Source organism: Denticeps clupeoides, chromosome 14 (assembly GCF_900700375.1).
Source record: "Denticeps clupeoides chromosome 14, fDenClu1.1, whole genome shotgun sequence".
In the NCBI taxonomy this organism is placed as follows: domain Eukaryota; kingdom Metazoa; phylum Chordata; class Actinopteri; order Clupeiformes; family Denticipitidae; genus Denticeps; species Denticeps clupeoides.
Window position 1 is genome coordinate 11,390,443 of NC_041720.1, and position 17,507 is coordinate 11,407,949.

The 17,507-nt window shown below is 43.1% G+C and overlaps 2 protein-coding genes across 2 annotated transcripts; one reads left to right on the forward strand and one right to left on the reverse strand.

The window, feature by feature from the left end:
- Positions 1-6,611, reverse strand: dcph1 (damage control phosphatase 1). The gene is made up of 5 exons (XM_028953559.1): positions 5,259-6,611; positions 4,959-5,064; positions 4,587-4,828; positions 3,923-4,088; positions 1-1,886 (listed from the first exon to the last, which is right to left on the reverse strand). The coding sequence occupies exons 1-5, from the start codon at positions 5,318-5,320 to the stop codon at positions 1,110-1,112; spliced, it is 1,353 nt and encodes a 450-aa protein (XP_028809392.1). The 5' UTR covers positions 5,321-6,611; the 3' UTR covers positions 1-1,109.
- A 1,722-nt stretch (positions 6,612-8,333) lies between these two features.
- On the forward strand, positions 8,334-12,339 carry zbtb2b (zinc finger and BTB domain containing 2b). Its single transcript, XM_028953558.1, has 3 exons — positions 8,334-8,527; positions 10,324-10,504; positions 10,735-12,339. The coding sequence occupies exons 2-3, from the start codon at positions 10,332-10,334 to the stop codon at positions 12,146-12,148; spliced, it is 1,587 nt and encodes a 528-aa protein (XP_028809391.1). The 5' UTR covers positions 8,334-8,527; positions 10,324-10,331; the 3' UTR covers positions 12,149-12,339.
- The last annotated feature ends 5,168 nt before the right edge of the window (positions 12,340-17,507 follow it).

The following is a 17,507-nucleotide window of genomic DNA, read 5'->3' on the forward strand; positions in this document are numbered from 1 at the left end:
TTACATAATTTTCTTTAATAATGACTGAAGTAAGCTCATGGTCAAAGGTTCAGTAAAACAACAGATGGAGATCACCTTGTCCACCCACGCTGTATAAGGTCTTCCTACTATAAACAGTCATTATTCAAAAATGTCAGGTCAAGCAGGCTCTCACGGTAACACTCATCTCATGAAGCGTCATGGCTTTTCACAAAAACAGGCCACTGAGGTGGGTTAAAAGGAGGCTAAGGGTGAATCACAAAATCACACCAGCATGTAGGTCAAGCACTCAGCAGCGCTCCTCTAAATAAAATTACTATTCACAATCCAACTCCTTCTGCAAAACATACGAATGAGAATCATATATAACACACTGGTTTAATGAAATAGTTTAATTTTTTTTACATTACAACTGTACGCTTTGTTGAAAAAGTAAACCTGATTTGAGCTGCAGAGGTCAGGCAACCACTCCCAAGCATGCTTTTTAATAGTAAACATCATACTAGTAAACAGGACATTACAATTATTCACATATTTAGCAGACAATTGTTTCTTTCTGCATTCAAAGTGCTATATATTTTTAATTTTCATATATTCCTTAGATTTTTTTTTTTTTCAGATTTTTTTGAAATTATAGATTTTTGAAGCATTAATTAGAAAAAAGGGCACTATTTTCAAACTGCCACTAAGTGCAGTACAAGTTCACAATTGTAAGAATTCTCAAGAAAATAATTGACAATTGTGTACTCATTATTGCTGGTAATTATAATATTGTAGAATTATTTGTCGACCAGAACATGTTCTTTAATTATGTCTAAGTACAGGACTAAAATAGGATTTAAACGTGCAAACATCTTTAAAGAATGTTTCTCCTTCTTAATCTATGCCTAGCAACTGTTCAGAGACTTTAACCAGGATCATTTAAGGTCATTTAACCAAGATCGTATAAGATATGTAGCCAGAACGAACACAGACACTTGAAATGTAACACGTTTAAACATAATAAAATCAATAGTGTATGAATTAACTAGTGAACAGAATTGAGTGGATAGACACAAGATGTAAATCAGTAGTCATAGAGTAAACATGGCATGAAAAAGCAGCAATTTGGACATTGAACAGACTTCCTTTCACTTCCTGTGAGGGCTGGAGAACTGAACCACAGCATATTTGCCACTGGTCATCCAGTCAGGCTCCTGGGCAGTCAGGTTCTCCCCTTGATTTGGCTGCAGGCCCACCTGTACATTGGCTTTCAGTGTTCTGAGGGAGCAGAGAGGAGCTGGCTGGAAGCCCCTTAGAGCTTGATCAAACTCCACAGTGTGGGCCCAGTCCCGGTCACTGGTCAGCTTACGATAATTCAGGTCCCCTTTGAAAAGGATCAGATCTGAAGCTTGCAGGGTTGAATATAAATCTGGCGCATCGGACGCCATGTCACAGTATTCATGAGGAAGTGTCCAGAAAGGGTGGTCATGGTAGGACCACATGCCCTCTTTCAGATTACGCTTCCACTGGCCACCACACATGGACATCCACTTGTGATTGGCAGCGGTCAACTGCCTTATCGTCCACTCAAAGTCCCGGGAAGTGACATCAGACACAAACCACGGCATGGACTTCCCATGGAAGTGAACCTCCTTGGCAAGGCCAGCAGAGATGAGGAAGTCAGCAAGGACCAGGTCAGTCATGAGCTCAAAGCCAGCATTGTCCAAAATAATGTCCACTCTTTTAGAGGTTTTCTCCTCTCCATTAAACTGATGAGCAGGCACCAAGCTGGACCAGACCATTCTGGAGTCATCCACCAGAATAAATGGTTTTAGAGCTTCCAGCGAATCCAGTGGACTGGACTTCTGAGAATTCTCCTGACCTGCGGAGATCGATAGATCACACTTGTTTCCCCACAATGAAACCTGGAGGGGAAAAAAATATATATACATATTATAATTGTTATAATGCTATATAAGGTGACGGGAAGACATTTCTTTCAATCCTTGAGCATTTTCACTTTCATCAGCACTGCAGACTACATTAGATTTTGCCAGGCGGCTGAAAATGACTGTTATTATATTGCCTTCACTACTTGGCAAAGTCATTTCAGGTGAAAATTATGTTATTTCACTTTAAATGGCTGTAGTTATCTGCCATGTCAAGTACTTTCTTCAATTCGTCTGAATTACATGACCAAAAAAAAATAAAAAATTACTAATGCAACGCATACAATAAAATAGGTAACAGAATAAGCCTTTCACTGAGTATGAAAAAAAATATTATTAGTTACACAGCCACTACAAGGATTTAAGCAAAAAAAACAAATCAAAAACTATAATTATCTACACACATATAGATTTACACATACAGAGCGTTACGTAATTCAATTACAAAAAAAATCATTGTAATCAATCACATAATTGCAATTTTAGTTACATCTTAATATTGTATACAAAACCTTACATGTTATTTAAAAATCTCTGTGAGGGGGACATTGTTAGTTCAGGGATTCTGCAGGTTTAAGGAAGACAGTTTTAAGACTTAAAGACCTTCTAAGTCCACTTTCATCAAATTTAAGACCCTTCATCGAGGTGACAGTGACACTGTATTCTAAATACAATATTAATTGCATTTTATGTTAAGTATTATTTTATTATTTGATGTATTTATTTTCCTTCCATATTTTTGTTATTTATTAGCCTTTGTCAATGTTACCACACTCATATTACCTGTAGTGCAGCAAGCCACCAATATTTTTGGTTTCTTATTTCAGGGCTGCACGATTTGGGGGGGCTTCTGGTTCAGTTCAGTTTGACCTTTGCACGCTGTTATGCATTCACGTGACCAATAGAAATAAACCATTGAAGCAACTCTGATGGAGAGGATCATAATCAGCAGTGTTTATGTTTATTATAATGATTCAATTCAACCATGCCAGATTACCATGACACAGCAAGGAAGGTGGTATGATGGAGAAAAATGTTGGATGCTACACACCACAGACATGGAGTCTGACCTCGTGGTGACCTTAAAATCAAGTTCATTAATTTATTGAAAGGAGAGTAACAGTATTCAATGTTTAGTACTGCTGTAAGGTAAACACTGCCAGGTCGCACAATTTCAAAATGCTTAAAGGTGCCTTATTATGAAAATTTCACTTTGTTACCTCTAATACTAGTTCCTTCAGCCTGTCTAGGGTCCTGCAGTGGCTTTTTTTATGGAGTGTTTTGGTCATTCTGCTTCACCTTCCAAAAAGCGGCAGCTCAGTCGGTCAGATCTGGAATTTGTCCCCTTATGTAATCATAAGTGGAAAGGTTACCTTCCCTTTCTCATGCTTTGTTCACCCAGAGAATTTTCCACCCCTTCCCTAAAAAATTCTCCACCGATCATCATGCAAAAACACACAACTTGTAAAAGCATTGCAGATGCTCGGTGATTGGATGTAAAAATGAACATTTTCTGGAAAAACATGGACACGACTTCCTGTCTGCGCCAAACTGGAAGTGTTCATGACATCATTTCCACAAATGCCCATTCACCTCAATAGGCCGCTCTCCTACTAGTCCCGCCTCTCTCCACCTCATTATCATTTAAAGCTACAGACACCAAAATGGCGCGTCCTGGGGAAATCTCATTGTGTGACTTATCAAAAGAGGCTGTAATTCTGCACCACTGCTGAATTTTGGAACTTATAATAGAGGACAAAATGTCATCTAAAAATAATCAAAGAAAATGCTTTCATGTGGTAATTGAAATAGTTACACTACTATTACATTATAAATTTGTAATGGTAACTAATTGCATTTCCAAAATAAGTTTAAGTCAAGCAAGTTTTGATTATAAGCCTGAATGACAGAAATCTTTAATTATTTGCATTCTATGAGACTACAACCCTAGGAGTTATGGAAGTGTTACTGTGTGCAGGTATCTATAGACAAATGTGTTCATCTGTAGTCACCTGTAGAAGTTTCAAAAACTCTTCCATTAGCAGCGCCTCTGACATTGGCTTCAGGTTCTTCTTTACTTCCTGCACATGTGTGCAGATGGCTATAATGGCCTGCTGAGAGTCGAAGAAGCTCTGCGTTTTCCCCTCCGCGAACACATCAAAATCATTCATAGGAGGACTGAAAAACAAACAAAAAAAATCAACTCTGCTGTCAGTTAAAACATGCAAAGAGTGCACATGAAAGTATTTTGTAGTATATTCTATACTACTATTTTTGTCCGACCAGATTTACACTGTACTTTTAATAAACACTGTGGCCACATTTTCAAACTGGCACCTTGCAGTGCTGTGCGCTGAACGTGGAGCTTGTTCGATGATGTAATGTAATGATGGTGGCCTCTACTGCAAGAAGTTTTTTTTTTTGGTGTGTAATTATTAAAACATAAAAATGGGAGGAGCCGAATTGTATGATTTAAACTCATGTCTGTTAATAAGTCACATATCATGTACATAGCACCATCAAATCATGTTTTTTTTGTGCTTGCTTTACCTATTTATTTATATGAACCCTGAGTATATCTTATCTTACACGGCTTAAGTGTGGAGCTTTGAGCCAGTTTAACTTTTAACAAACTGTGGCGAGACAGACGACCGGGTGCAGATACAGCGCGCTCACTTCAGACACAGAGCCTCCTGTATCCTGCGATACATGTAGCACTCCATGTAGAGCCAGGCCGACTTGAACCAGCTCACAGGCTCCCGGTCGACCCGCAGCGCCTGCTGCCGCTGCAGGTACCGGTTCCACGCGTCCACGTCCACCAGGCCGTCGGCCAGCGGCAGCACCGGCTTGTCCGTCTGGAGCTCGTTCCTGAGCTTGGACAGGAAGGAAATGGCTGCCTTCTCCGCCTGAGTCCCTTCCTAGAAAAAGAAAAAAAAGAGAAGCTTTTATCGTGGCTCATTGTACCTTAAGTCAATGAGAAGGTCATGAGTTGGTTAAATGGACAAGAGCTTGCAAACAGCCATCAGCGCATCATTACGACCACCTTACCTCGCCATACTCCTCAAAAAACTTGTTCTTGTTGCGATGGATGGTGTCGATGGCTCTTGTCAGGATGGTGGGGAGTCTGTCCCGTATCGTCAGATACGCGAAGGACCTGCGTGAAGAAAGGACGCGTATTCTGTGAACACGCGTGTGAGTGTGCTGCTGGAGCTCCAGCACGTTTTAATGCCTCCTCGTACACCCAGCACTTCGTTCTTTTCACAAGCTGGCCGCCGTGGAGGAACGATCGAGCATTTCGCCCCCGCGGAACTGGCACGGCGTGAGGCGAGAAGTATTGAATGCACCTACCCCTCAAATCTGGCTGAAAGGGACGGTGGAACCTCTGGGAACGGCACTGGACGAGCCTCCATGTTTGAAACAAGGAAGTCGGACTGACGTCATTCAAATAAAACTTTATTTGTTGATTGACGCAAACGAATGCCTTGCCGTTGAAAATTGAGAAGCTTTCGAATTCATTGTGCATTTTCTTCTAAGATGTACTTAAAAACAGCCCAGGTCTGCTACTATTTTTTTTATATATATATATTGCACATAGCTGTCTGCTCCCGTCCCAATGTGGCCAGATATGTACATAGAAATACACATAAATAAAAACCCATAGACCACCCGTTTCGCATTTTTGAGCCAACATTTGCTTATTCTAAGTTTTATGGACAATTTAGTATTTTGACAGCCTCATTCTACGTGAAAGGCATTAATAGATATAAGTAAAATACAAAGCCACGGGTCGCTTGTTATTAGAAGACTTGGCAACACAGCACACGGTTACACTGAAGAAGTACGTCGCCCTCTACTGGCTATATTAAAAACTCGAAATTTGCCGCTATAAATAATCTTACTGTTATTTTGCATGATTAAAAAGAAATACAAAAATAAAGGACAACTCTTTGATGATATTGCAGACAGAGGGCATACAGGCATGGCTTCATGCATGCATTTGGATCGAGTATTATCATGTATTATTACCTTAATTATTACCAAAACATTCCCATCGCCAGCTCTCGGAGACACTGTTGCTTTACCCCTGCTGTGTATGCACTTCTTGCCAGAGATTAAAAGCGTCTAGGTTAAAGCAAGAGCAGCCAGCCCATTGTTGGTGTCCTGAAACAAAGAAGCAGGAAGCTGCATGCGCCAGTTTCTCAACTGACATTTGGCTTTCAGTTTAGAATCGGTTCAGGCTTCAGCCTGTAATGTCACACCATCAGAGATCCAAGTCAGGGGGCTTTTTATTGACATCGAGGCGCTAAGCCGATCACTGGGGTGGCCCACAGGAAGCTAGGGGGGATAAGGTTACAGTAATGCACACAAGTGAGCCAAACTCGTTTTACACAGTGGTTAGAGAGAATTGTCCTAAGTTTACTTCGTCAACTAGTCTGCATTGGCTGCCTGTAAACCATTTCCTATTGTTGAGTACCAAAGGCAAAAACCAAACCATTTATGGATTCCACCCCAGAGCAGTTGTGTTCAGCTAATACATTAATCATTTCGCATGGAACACAAAATCTGTATGTTTAATATAAAATAATCTGAATTCATTTCAGTGCCTCTAACCTGGTCATGCTAGACAGGAAAACAGCTTGATTTATTTCGAGATATCCAAATAAATCTCAAAAAAGAATAACAATCTCTAGTTCCGAGTTATGTTTTCATATAATGTCGCTATATTTATGCTCCATTACATTCATTGTTTTTGACTTCAATATTCGAACAACACTGATTAATTTACAAACTTATCCCATTATTGTAAAATTATGGGTTTACATGGTGTGCTACAATACTGTGGTGATCTACCAAGGTGCATTGAGCAAAGCACCGTCCCCGCCCACTGCTCCCCAGGCGCCTCTCATGGCTGCCCACTGCTCACCAAGGGTGATGGTTAAATGCAGAGGACACATTTCATTGTGTCACCGTGTGCTGTGTTGCAATGTATGACAATCACATTCACTTCACCTTCACTAATCTCACGAATACATAGAAATTTTTGATGCAAGGCGGCTAAATTCCCAGCACGACTGTGCAACTGTGTTTTTCGTCTAAATCTGATCGAAGCAACATCGATTGAATCACACTGACCAGTAATCATTAGCTGCTTAAAACAACCGCTGCCCTGAGTTTGCTTCTCTCCTGGCCAAACAAATAATCCAATCACACCCGCTTTCTCACTCCACCTTCAATAGCTCTACTGTTCTTCTTCGCTCAAAGTACGACCAGCTTTCCATTTTGTTTCTCTGCTCTTATTTAACCTGAACTTCTATAACTGGGAAGTGGACATGATAGTTTTCATTTATTAATTAAAAACAGCTTATCGTATTCCACTCGCGTTTTACTTTTGGAATTTGTCAAGTATCAGTGATGAGGTAGTTACAGGGACAGTCCCCCCCTGGAGCAACTTAGGGTTAAGTGTCTTGCTCAGGGACACAATGGTAGTAAGTGGGATTTGAACCTACTGCCACCCTTACATTACCACCAGTCACGGTCACAATTGTACACACACTTAATACCTGAATGGCTATAAGCGAACTGTCGTACGCAACTGCACGTTAGAGATTGACATAGGGAAATGTTGCCACAATGCATGCGAACGTGTCTGTTCGTGTGGTTTGTCCCACACTTCCTGACTCTTCTGGCAGGCAGAATGTTCGTTTTCCTCCCGGTCAAGAAAGCGCACATCCTGTTCCCCTGGCTTCAGCTCAAACCCAGGAAGCAATTGAGTTAGGCAGTTTTTTTTTCTCCCCAGTGAAACGCCTTGGGCTCCAAAGCCATTATATTCACCATAATTAATTGCCCTTGATCAACTTTTCCTTTTTTTTCTCTATTTAGGTGGAAGAAAAAAGGTCATTGAGGACTAACAATGTCTATATTAATTTAACCCAATGTAATAACACGTCCTATTACATTTATATTAATATGTTAAATTATGACATTGTTCACACCGTGTGATATATTATATGTGATATACACCCATAATCAAATAATGACTTCATTTCTTGGTAATATTTATATTGTGCATTCACGAACAATGTATTAAAACAAGTTTGTTGGCGCTTTCCTGAATATAGATTTGTTGTGACCGTAAACGACTACAAAAAAAAAATAAAAATTCCCGTCTGTCCCCACGCGGCTGCGCATAAAAGCCTCCCGCCGACGCGCCGCATGAACACATGGCGCCTTATAACCGTCCCGGGCCGCGCCGCGCCGCGCCAACCGAATATGCAAATCCGCGGCTGCCCGCGTGGGGGAGGGTGACCTGCGGCGCCGTCACGACCAACGTCCGAGAGCGGAGCGAGAGTCCGTCCGCTTCACTGCTCGGCGACCCGGCCGGCGGGTTCCCTCCCTCTCTCTCTCTCCCTCCCTCTCTCTCTCTCTCTCTCTCTCTCCCAACCGCTGTTTTTAGGCGCTTTCGGGGGGGGGGGGGAGTCATGTGATTTGTAACGTAACCCGACCGGAAAACACCGACGACCGTCGCCGCCGATGCTGCTGCTCGAGAGGAACAGAGCAGCCGCGAGCCCGACGGACAACGAGCCCCCGGTAACCGAGCCACCGCGCCGCGGAAACAGGTAACGCGCCGCCGCACAGCCGCTCCGTCGCGTTTCCGCCGCGACCAAAGTTTCGTGTATTTATTTATTCGGTGACCCCGCCGCCGCCGCCGCCACCACCACCCCTTCCCCGCGCGTCCGTCTCGCGAGGCGCCGTTCATTTTCGCGTCGCGTCGCGCTGCGCCCGGAGGTCGCGGACGCGGCGGCCTCGTCGTGTTTGATCGGCGGCTCGCGTTCGGGACTTACTGGCGGGACGGCGGCGTGTCGGGCCGCGCACGATACGGGCTTCGGGGGGACTTTTTTTTTTTTTTTTTTTTTTTTAAATTCCCCCCCCCCCACCCTGGCCGAGAGGAAAGCTAGTGCGGAAGTGGCTCGGCTCTGCGGGAGAGCTGTCCGGTCCACGTGTCTACGGTGTGGGCGGAGCTACAGCGGGACAGCTGCCTCACTGGCGCCTATTGCTGTGAGCACTTTTTCTGTCGCTTCCATCATATACTATATAACGTATTAATTACAGCGTATTATTTTGCAGGATTTGCACAGTGCTTTTTTGATAAGACTAATTAACTACAGGCTAGGGTGAATATTCTGTTATTATTACATCGTGTGTGTGTGTGTGTGTGTGTGTGTATAGGCATTCTTGGCTGCCTGCAGAATGCTAGTGGCATGTTTAAAAAAAAAAAAAAAAAAAATGGGATTGTGAAGATCACAGGGAACGAACTGTGTCGTCCTCTGATGTCTGCTGCCCTTTTGTGTGCGTGTCACCCTTGGTGAGCACTGGGCATCCATGACAGGCGTCCAACTTGCCGGTGACCTCCCGATCACGCCTCCATTTTCTCGCCCACTAGGCCACCACTGCCGCAAATATATATAACTCTGTAGGCGGTGTTTCCGAACATCGAGAGTTTTGTATGGCAATTATGTAGAAGGGCAAGGTTACTCTGGCCTACGGCTTTGGGTTATTAAGTCACTACAACGGTTTGAAAGTCACTAAAGTTGTTTTTGTGAGTTTTTACCGGGATCCACACCACATGCACCCTCTAATGTCCCCCTATATATATATTTTTTTTGTGTGTGTGAGCGTGCGCTTTTTTAAAAGCATTTTCTAAAAATACACCTCCCCCTTTCCTCTTGTATTCCCCTGAGATAAACGGTTGAGTTGTGGGGAGAGTTCCGGAAACTGCAGCCAAGAAGTCAATAAGAAAACCACCCACCATTCTCTCCTCTCATCAAAAGCCGACATCCTGAAACTGCGGCTCGTTCCGTTGTCCGTGCTGGCCGGCCACTTTGCTTTGCCTTTGATGATCCTTCCTTCAATATGATCAAACTCGTATTTCATTGACAAAAGATTCTGGTCATAGTTCAGTATTGACGTTTGAATTATTTTTTTGCAGTCAGATTGTAATTTAGTATGGATTGTATAGTCACATAGATCTGATGGTACACTAGATGTCATGTTCGATTCATGTATTGCAATAGAATTAGTGTTTTCATTCAGTCTGCGTTAATTGTGTTTCGTGCCCCTGAGCGACCTGAGAGGGTTCGATTTGTGTAGCCAGTTTGCTGTTCTGCTAGCTGTGCACCAGAATGTCATCTTGCTTTTATTTTATTTTATTTGTTTTGTTTTATCTGGGTGTCTACTGTATTTTTTTTGGCAAATTCGAAACAAAACTATTGCAATACCGACATCCGTGTATAATTTCTCTATTCAAGTGGGCGGCATTTTTACTTGTGCATCTGAAGGGCGGCATTTTTAGGGACCCCTTGTGGTCAACTGCACGCTAAGCAGATTTCGGTCTCTGTCCTTTTTGTCTTCGTAGGTGGAAGAATGGAGCTAGCCAACCATGGGCTTATCCTTCTGCAGCAGCTCAATGCGCAGAGGGAGTTTGGTTTCCTGTGCGACTGCACGGTTGCGATCGGAGATGTCTTCTTCAAAGCTCACAAGGCTGTCCTCGCAGCCTTCTCTAACTACTTCAGAATGCTGTTTATTCACCAGGATAGGTAAGCGTGCGACCACACCGGTGCCTGTCTGACTGTGGTGTTGGTTTCCAAGAACCACCACACGTAGTTTTAAAATGTTCCAGTCATCCTATTTCTGAGAGCATGACATGTTATTTTAAACATATATTTGTAGAATAAATCCAATGAGTGTAAACTGTGCTTTTGAGAAACGAATCCAGTCTAGATGTCATGAGACATGCTCTTATAATTGATGTACTCCTGTGTCGTAGTGACTGTGTTCGATTGAAGCCTGTGGACATTCAGCCGGATATCTTCAGCTACCTCCTCAACATGATGTACACTGGGAAACTGGCGCCACAGCTCATAGACCCGGCCCGACTGGAGCAAGGTGTGAAGTTCCTGCACGCCTACCCTCTCATTCAAGAGGCCAGCCTCGCCAGCCAGCCCACCTACGGCCAGTCCGAGCCCAGCCTGGCCCTGTCAAACTCGCTCTATGGCATTCAGATATCTGACCAGCAAGGCACTCTCTCTGGGTGCCTCTCAGCTCCAAGGCAGCCGACGCCAACTTTTGATTCGGACGTGGTTGGCTCTGATGCTAAATCTCCCCGAGGCCAGAGATCTAAAAGCGCTCAGTTGCTTTTGGACACAGAGGCTGAGGCCTCAACCAGTTGCATACTTCCAAGTGTAGAGGACTCCCAAATGGATGCGGCCCTAGTCGACACGTCTCCGTATTCAGTCAATGCCACCACCATCCTCCACGTCAAGCCAAGCATTATGAGAAAGAGGAACTCCTTCCGGAAGCACTACTCGTGCCACATATGCGGCAGCCATTTCATTCAGAGGGCCGCACTGCGGGAGCACCTGCTCCATCATACTCAAGCACTCCTCCCGTTGGTGGGGGAGTCCAGTGGCACATCTTCTCCCATGATCCCTGCTGAACCTTCCACGTCAGAAGGTGAAGAAGTGCTAAGAGGCGGAAGTGGAACAGGGTCTGCTGCCACAGCTTCTTCTTCCTTGCTAGTGGAACTTAGTGATGGAGAGCAGCAAAAAGCCAAAGAATCACCCAACTCCGAATTGATAATGCCAGGAAATACATCAGCGAGTCTTGGGCAGTCCCAGGCCGATACGCCTCCCCCGTCGGACATTGCAGACATCGACAACCTAGAAGGTGTGGTTGACGTGGAGCGCGAGGTGAAGAGACGCAAGTATGAATGCTCCACGTGCGGCCGCAAGTTCATCCAGAAGAGCCACTGGCGCGAGCACATGTACATCCACACGGGCAAACCCTACCGCTGCAGCGCATGTGGCAAGAGCTTCTGCCGAGCCAACCAAGCAGCCCGGCACGTCTGCGTGAGCCAGGGTGCCGAGGCCTCGTACACCATGGTGGATCGCCAGAGCATGGAACTTTGCGCAGCTGAAGATGGCAGCCATTTAGATTCCTTGTTCATGGGCCCCTCGGGGCGACCTTACAAGTGCAACGTGTGCGAGATGACCTTTTCCACCCCCAACGAGGTCATCAAGCACCTCTGTTTTACCCAGGGCGCATACTCTGCAGTAGGGGTGCTAGGAGTGGGCATTCCCAGGCTACATGGGGACGAGCTGGGCAAGGATGAGGGCTCTGATTCATCCAGCGGTGGCCCTATGATCACATCCATTAAAACTGAAGAGGTCTTAGTAGACTAGTGCGAAGACCTTTTTTTGTAAATTATGTTCTGTAGTGTAAGCTATAAAGAAATGTTAGAGAGATGCATAAGTAGGCAGGAATATTTTGTAGGTTTTTTTTTTTTTTTTTTTTTTTTTTATTGTTATTTATGCACTCTTGCAAGGCAGAAACAGGGAAATTGAGCTCGGAACAGACTGAAAAATGTTCTGCCTGAACCAACCATCCAGATGCACATGTAAAGTGTGCTTCAGACCTTAAAGTATTGTTTGTCTGTTTTTTTTTTTTTTTTTGTTTTTTTTTTTCGTCCCTCCGTATATTGCGGTTGAGGTCCTTTTTCCTTTTAAACGGCAGATCAAGACAGGAAGAGGAAGTTGAGGTGGGGAAAAAAAAAAAAAAAGGTCCCATCTCAGATAAGAGGCAGACATGCCTTATGGTCGTAGAGATGTGAGGTACAACCATTACCCTGGACAGACGACCAGAGCTATTAGTTTCCTGTTCAGTGTTTCTGATAGGAGGGACGTGCTTGTACTATTTAATGAATATACACCGCGTGTCGTGTCCTAGAGGGCGCTCTGAGTAAGAGCAAAATTTTATTCAACAGTTTCGTGCTATTATGTACATGTGTTAGAAAAACAAATGTAAATTTCTGAGGAAGACTCGTATAATTAAGCCTAAATTAACAATCCTTCAATTTTAATGCAAATTCTTTAAACTATGCAAACACACAGCTATACTGATCTAGTAATTTAGTTTTTGATGCCAATTAACTTCTCGAACACTGTTACAATATTAGTTGTATAGGTGGGTAAAAAATGTGTTTTATACAACAGACACCTCTAGACGAGAGCAGGAATAATTTTGCCTTTTAATTTTTTTATTATTTTGTTTCAACAGACATGTTTACAGCTGTGCCATTTGTTGTTGTTTTAATACTGTTGGATTGAACTGAACTGTTACTATGTGTGCATATGTCGTTGTTCCTATCCTGTTGATATAACTTTTAATTGTGTATATTATGAAGGGAGTTTCTTTTACCATGTTAATCTGCCAATTGATCATTTGCTTGAATTTGTGCTTAAAGCCCTTATTTTTTTTGTTTTGATAAGCCTTTCTAATTTTATATACAGTCTTATATTTACAAAGAATATTTTTATCAGAAAAAAAAAACTTTGTATATTGCTACTTGCAATACATGTAGCCAGTTGTAGAGATATAGCCTAGGTATATGTATTTGTCATTCCATAATATACAAAGTTGTTGATGAACAAATGTTGATTTTCTTTGTGATCTACTGTTCTTTGTGAACCCGTTCTCCATTCTGCATAATGGAGGAGCCAGTTTGTGCCTGTGGGCTGCTATTCAGCGTGCAAAGCACTAAAGGGGTTTCAAGCTGCGTGGCAGGGTTTGCACCCACACTTCACGTGTGCACAACAGACAGTTGTGCGATTTAGCATGTTGTTTTTTTGGAGCCCAATGAACATGGTTCAGAAATGTTTTTTCTGACCCAGAATTTCAAAACATGTAGTATGTATGGCTGTGGGTATCTTATTATCTGGTGGCTTACAGGAAAACAAATTATTTGTCATCAGAAAACAAAATTTTGATTAGGAACAATGTTGGCGTAGAATTTGCGACTTATTTTGTGTTAGTTATACCTTTTTGAGGAAAAAGAAGATCACAACAATAGTTGTGGAAACCATTTAAACAATCAGTAATCTGTGTGGATATGCTATTGTAAGCCATTGTGAGAAGTACTACTGACACAAAACCTGATGAGAGTAACTCCTATGAGGGAAGATCAAAGGACAAATAAACCTCTTTGTGGAGTTTATGTAAGTGGCTGTTCATGTAAGTGACTTCAATGCTGATCAAGCTTTTAGGCCTTACAGGGAAAGGGGGGCCCGAGATGATTACTCTCTTGCCCCTGTATGCACAAATCTCCACTCCAAAGCAAGTCAAGCATCTACTGTGATCTTTGTGTTCTCAGGAACATTTTCTGGAAAAAAAATCTGTAATAAAGTGTATTTTTTAAACCATGCTTCCAATTTATCATATCTGTATAAAAGGATGATGTAAACCAGGGCATATGCATGTGACGTGAACGTCAGGACAAGCTGTTGAACTTGATCTGTGCAATGCTTGGCCCATAAAAAAAACTGAGCGTATATGCATAAAATGTTCCTGATTCACTTCTGAGCTATGTAAATGTACCCAGTTCATAATTCCTCTGCGATCAAAACGTTTTTTAAAATGGTAAGTATTAACTGTATTTTAAGTATTTACCTTTGCAAGGGCCACTTTGCTGTCATGAATTAATGAATGATCTAATGATAATAATCAGTGCCTGGTTATTTATTTCAAACATGAACACAACGCTTACATTGCAATTCATATGAACATGAAAAGTATGTATATGTAGGACTGGGTGATATAAAAATCTTACTTGAATATATATTTTTTTCAATCAACATTAATAAAAATTAATTATCTGTAACAGATGTGACAACAATAAATTTCTCTAAAGCAACACTTTTCCCATGAGCATATCACATTGCAGCACTGTGAAACAGCTAAGAACATCATCTGAACGTGAAATCTCATGTGCTTTGATCTTGTCTCAGCTGAAAACTGAAAGGAGTGCTGTAAAGTGATTTTCATTGTGTATAATTCTCAAACATCTGGACAGCGCACTTTAAACATTTCAATTTAACCAAATAGAAACTTAATTTCTAACACATATCCTTAAAGAGGCTCAATCTTTACAGTACGGTCAAGGCTGGTTAGCTCAGCTGGTTAAGAGTGTGGTGCTAATAACGCCAAGGTTGCAAGTTTGACCCCCGTATGGGCCACATTTAAATTTGAAAATTAATTTCATGGACCCATGTACTTACCCTTGGACTGTTTACAGTACTAATGCATGAGCGCTGTGTCTACAACCAGCTATCACTCCATCTAACACAGAACAACCTCCTGGATCCTAACCAGTCTGGCTTCAGAACAGCTCATTCTACTGAGACGGCCCTTCTGGCAAAACTGTCATCTGTGCTTATTCTCCTCGACCTCTCTGCAGCATTTGACACAGTTAACCACAAGACTCTCTTGTCAATCCTGAAGAGGCTTGGAATTCAGGGCTCAGCATGGCAGTGGTTTGCTTCCTACCTTGATGAGCGATCTTACCAAGTGACTTGGAAAGGATCCACCTCTACCTCACGTTTTCTCCCTCTACACGAGATCACTTGGTGAGGTAATTTCCTCACATGGATTATTATACCATTGCTATGCTGACGACACACAACTCCTCTTCTCCTTTCCTCTGATCTACATGCTGCTTCTAAAATCTCTGCATGTCTAACCGACATCTCATCTTGGATGGCAGCCCATCACCTCAAACTCAATCCCACCAAAACTGAACTAATATTCATTCCAGCAGATTCTTCACCACATCGGGATCTTGCTATTTACCTAGACAACTCGCAGCTCTCTCCTTCTGCAACAGCCTGCAACCTTGGAGTAACAATAGACAACCAACTCTCCTTCTCAACTCACATCTGCAATCTTTCCTGCTCATGTAGATTCCTTCTCTACAATATCAGACAAATCCGCCCTTATCTGTCAACCCAGGCCACCCAACTACTGGTTCAGTCCTTAGTAATCTCACAACTGGACTACTGCAACTCCCTTCTAGCTGGTCTACCTCTATGTACCATCCGACCTCTACAACTCATACAAAATGCAGCAGCACGACTGATCTTCAACCTTCCCAAATTCTCCCATACCACCCCTCTGCTACGTTCCCTCCACTGGCTCCCAGTAGCTGCACGCATCAGGTTCAAAATACTGATGCTGGCCTACAAAGCCAAACATGGAGTAGCACCATCCTACCTCACAGCCCTTATTACACCTCACACTACACCTCGTATACTCCAAGCTTGCCTGGTCCATCTCTGAAGGTAAAAGGAAAACATTCATCTAGACTCTTCTCTGTCTTGGCCCTTCGGTGGTGGAATGAACTTCCCCTCAAGGTCAGAACAGCTCAGTCACTGAGCACCTTCAAACGACAGCTCAAGACCTTCCTCTTTAAAGAATATTTAGATTAAATTGTAATTTTCTTGTTGTCGAACTTGCGTACAGAATCTACAACAGTGAATAAAAAATTGATTTATTCATAGTTGGGGTCCTAGTGAACCGGAATTGATCTCTTCATCGATGGTAACTGAAGCACGTTGTAAGTCGCTCTGGATAAGGGCGTCTGCCAAATGCCGTAAATGTAAAAAGGTTATCGTGAAAGAAGGATCTGCATCATGCTTTGGTTTTTGGTATGTAGAAAAATTAGGAGGTGCCACTTTGATATTGCACAAAACCAACAGAATACAACAGAACAAAGCTGACTTCATTAACGCTTTTACAACAGAATGCAAACTCCAAGTACCACCTCCACGACTCAGCCCTTTCCACAGACTTCTACTTCTCTCATACCCCCCGCCCCACTGGTAGGGGAGGGGGCACAGACTTGCTCATTTCCAAGGAAAACCTCACACTTCTCAGCATGCCAGCAACACACAGAGCTGGAACTAGATCTCATACTTACATGCAACTGCTCCACAGTCAACACACTTGTCATTCCTCTACATGTATCTGATCACTCTTTTATTAATTTCAGACTATCCCCCCTGGCATGCACCCCACCCACATCACACTTAACAAATGTTGTTTCCTCTGAGCTTTCCCCCCCCTAGACGTCCTCTCTATTCAGGACCCTAACTGTGCCACAGACATCCTCTGCTCCACACTAACCTCTTGCCTTGAGAGACTCTGCCCTCTCACCTCAAAACCGACACTTGCGACTCCACTCTCGCTGTGGATCCCTGATGAGGTTCGCTGCCACAGGACTCATCTTAGAGCAGCTGACAGGCAGTGGAAGAAATCCAAGTGCCTGGTTCAACTTAGGTATCAATCTCTCCTAACATTCTTCTCTGCTGCTGTCACTACAGCAAACACTAGATACTTCCAGGACAAGGTAAGTAACTGCAAAGACTCTCGCAAACTATTCTCTACTATTAACCACCTCCTGAATCCTCCACCACCTCCCCCCTTCACTTCTCTCTCATCTGAAGACTTTGCTACCTTCTTCACAGGGAAGGTGGCTGCCATTAGCAAACAAATCTCACCCCCTAACCCCAGACCTCATCCCGCCATTGCCTCTGAAACCAGAACACTGTCTTCCTTCACTCCGCTCTCTGAATCGGACGTGTCTAAACTTCTCCAGTCAAGTCACCCCACCACCTGCTCCCTGGATCCCATCCCCTCACACCTCCTTCAGTCTATATGACCTACAGTCCATATAACCTGCTCTGACACACGTCTTAAATTCTTCACTCA

Bases quoted from the DNA above. Each gene is read 5' to 3' on its own strand.
- dcph1 (XM_028953559.1), bottom strand. From the start codon at position 5,320: ATGGAGGCTCGTCCAGTGCCGTTCCCAGAGGTTCCACCGTCCCTTTCA. The intron at 4,829-4,958 runs GTAAGGTGGTCG...TTCTTTTTCTAG, and splicing joins TTTTTGAGGAGTATGGCGAG to GAAGGGACTCAGGCGGAGAA. The intron at 4,089-4,586 runs GTGAGCGCGCTG...TTTGTTTTTCAG, and splicing joins CAGGAGGCTCTGTGTCTGAA to TCCTCCTATGAATGATTTTG.
- zbtb2b (XM_028953558.1), top strand. From the start codon at position 10,332: ATGGAGCTAGCCAACCATGGGCTTATCCTTCTGCAGCAGCTCAATGCG. The intron at 10,505-10,734 runs GTAAGCGTGCGA...CCTGTGTCGTAG, and splicing joins CTGTTTATTCACCAGGATAG to TGACTGTGTTCGATTGAAGC.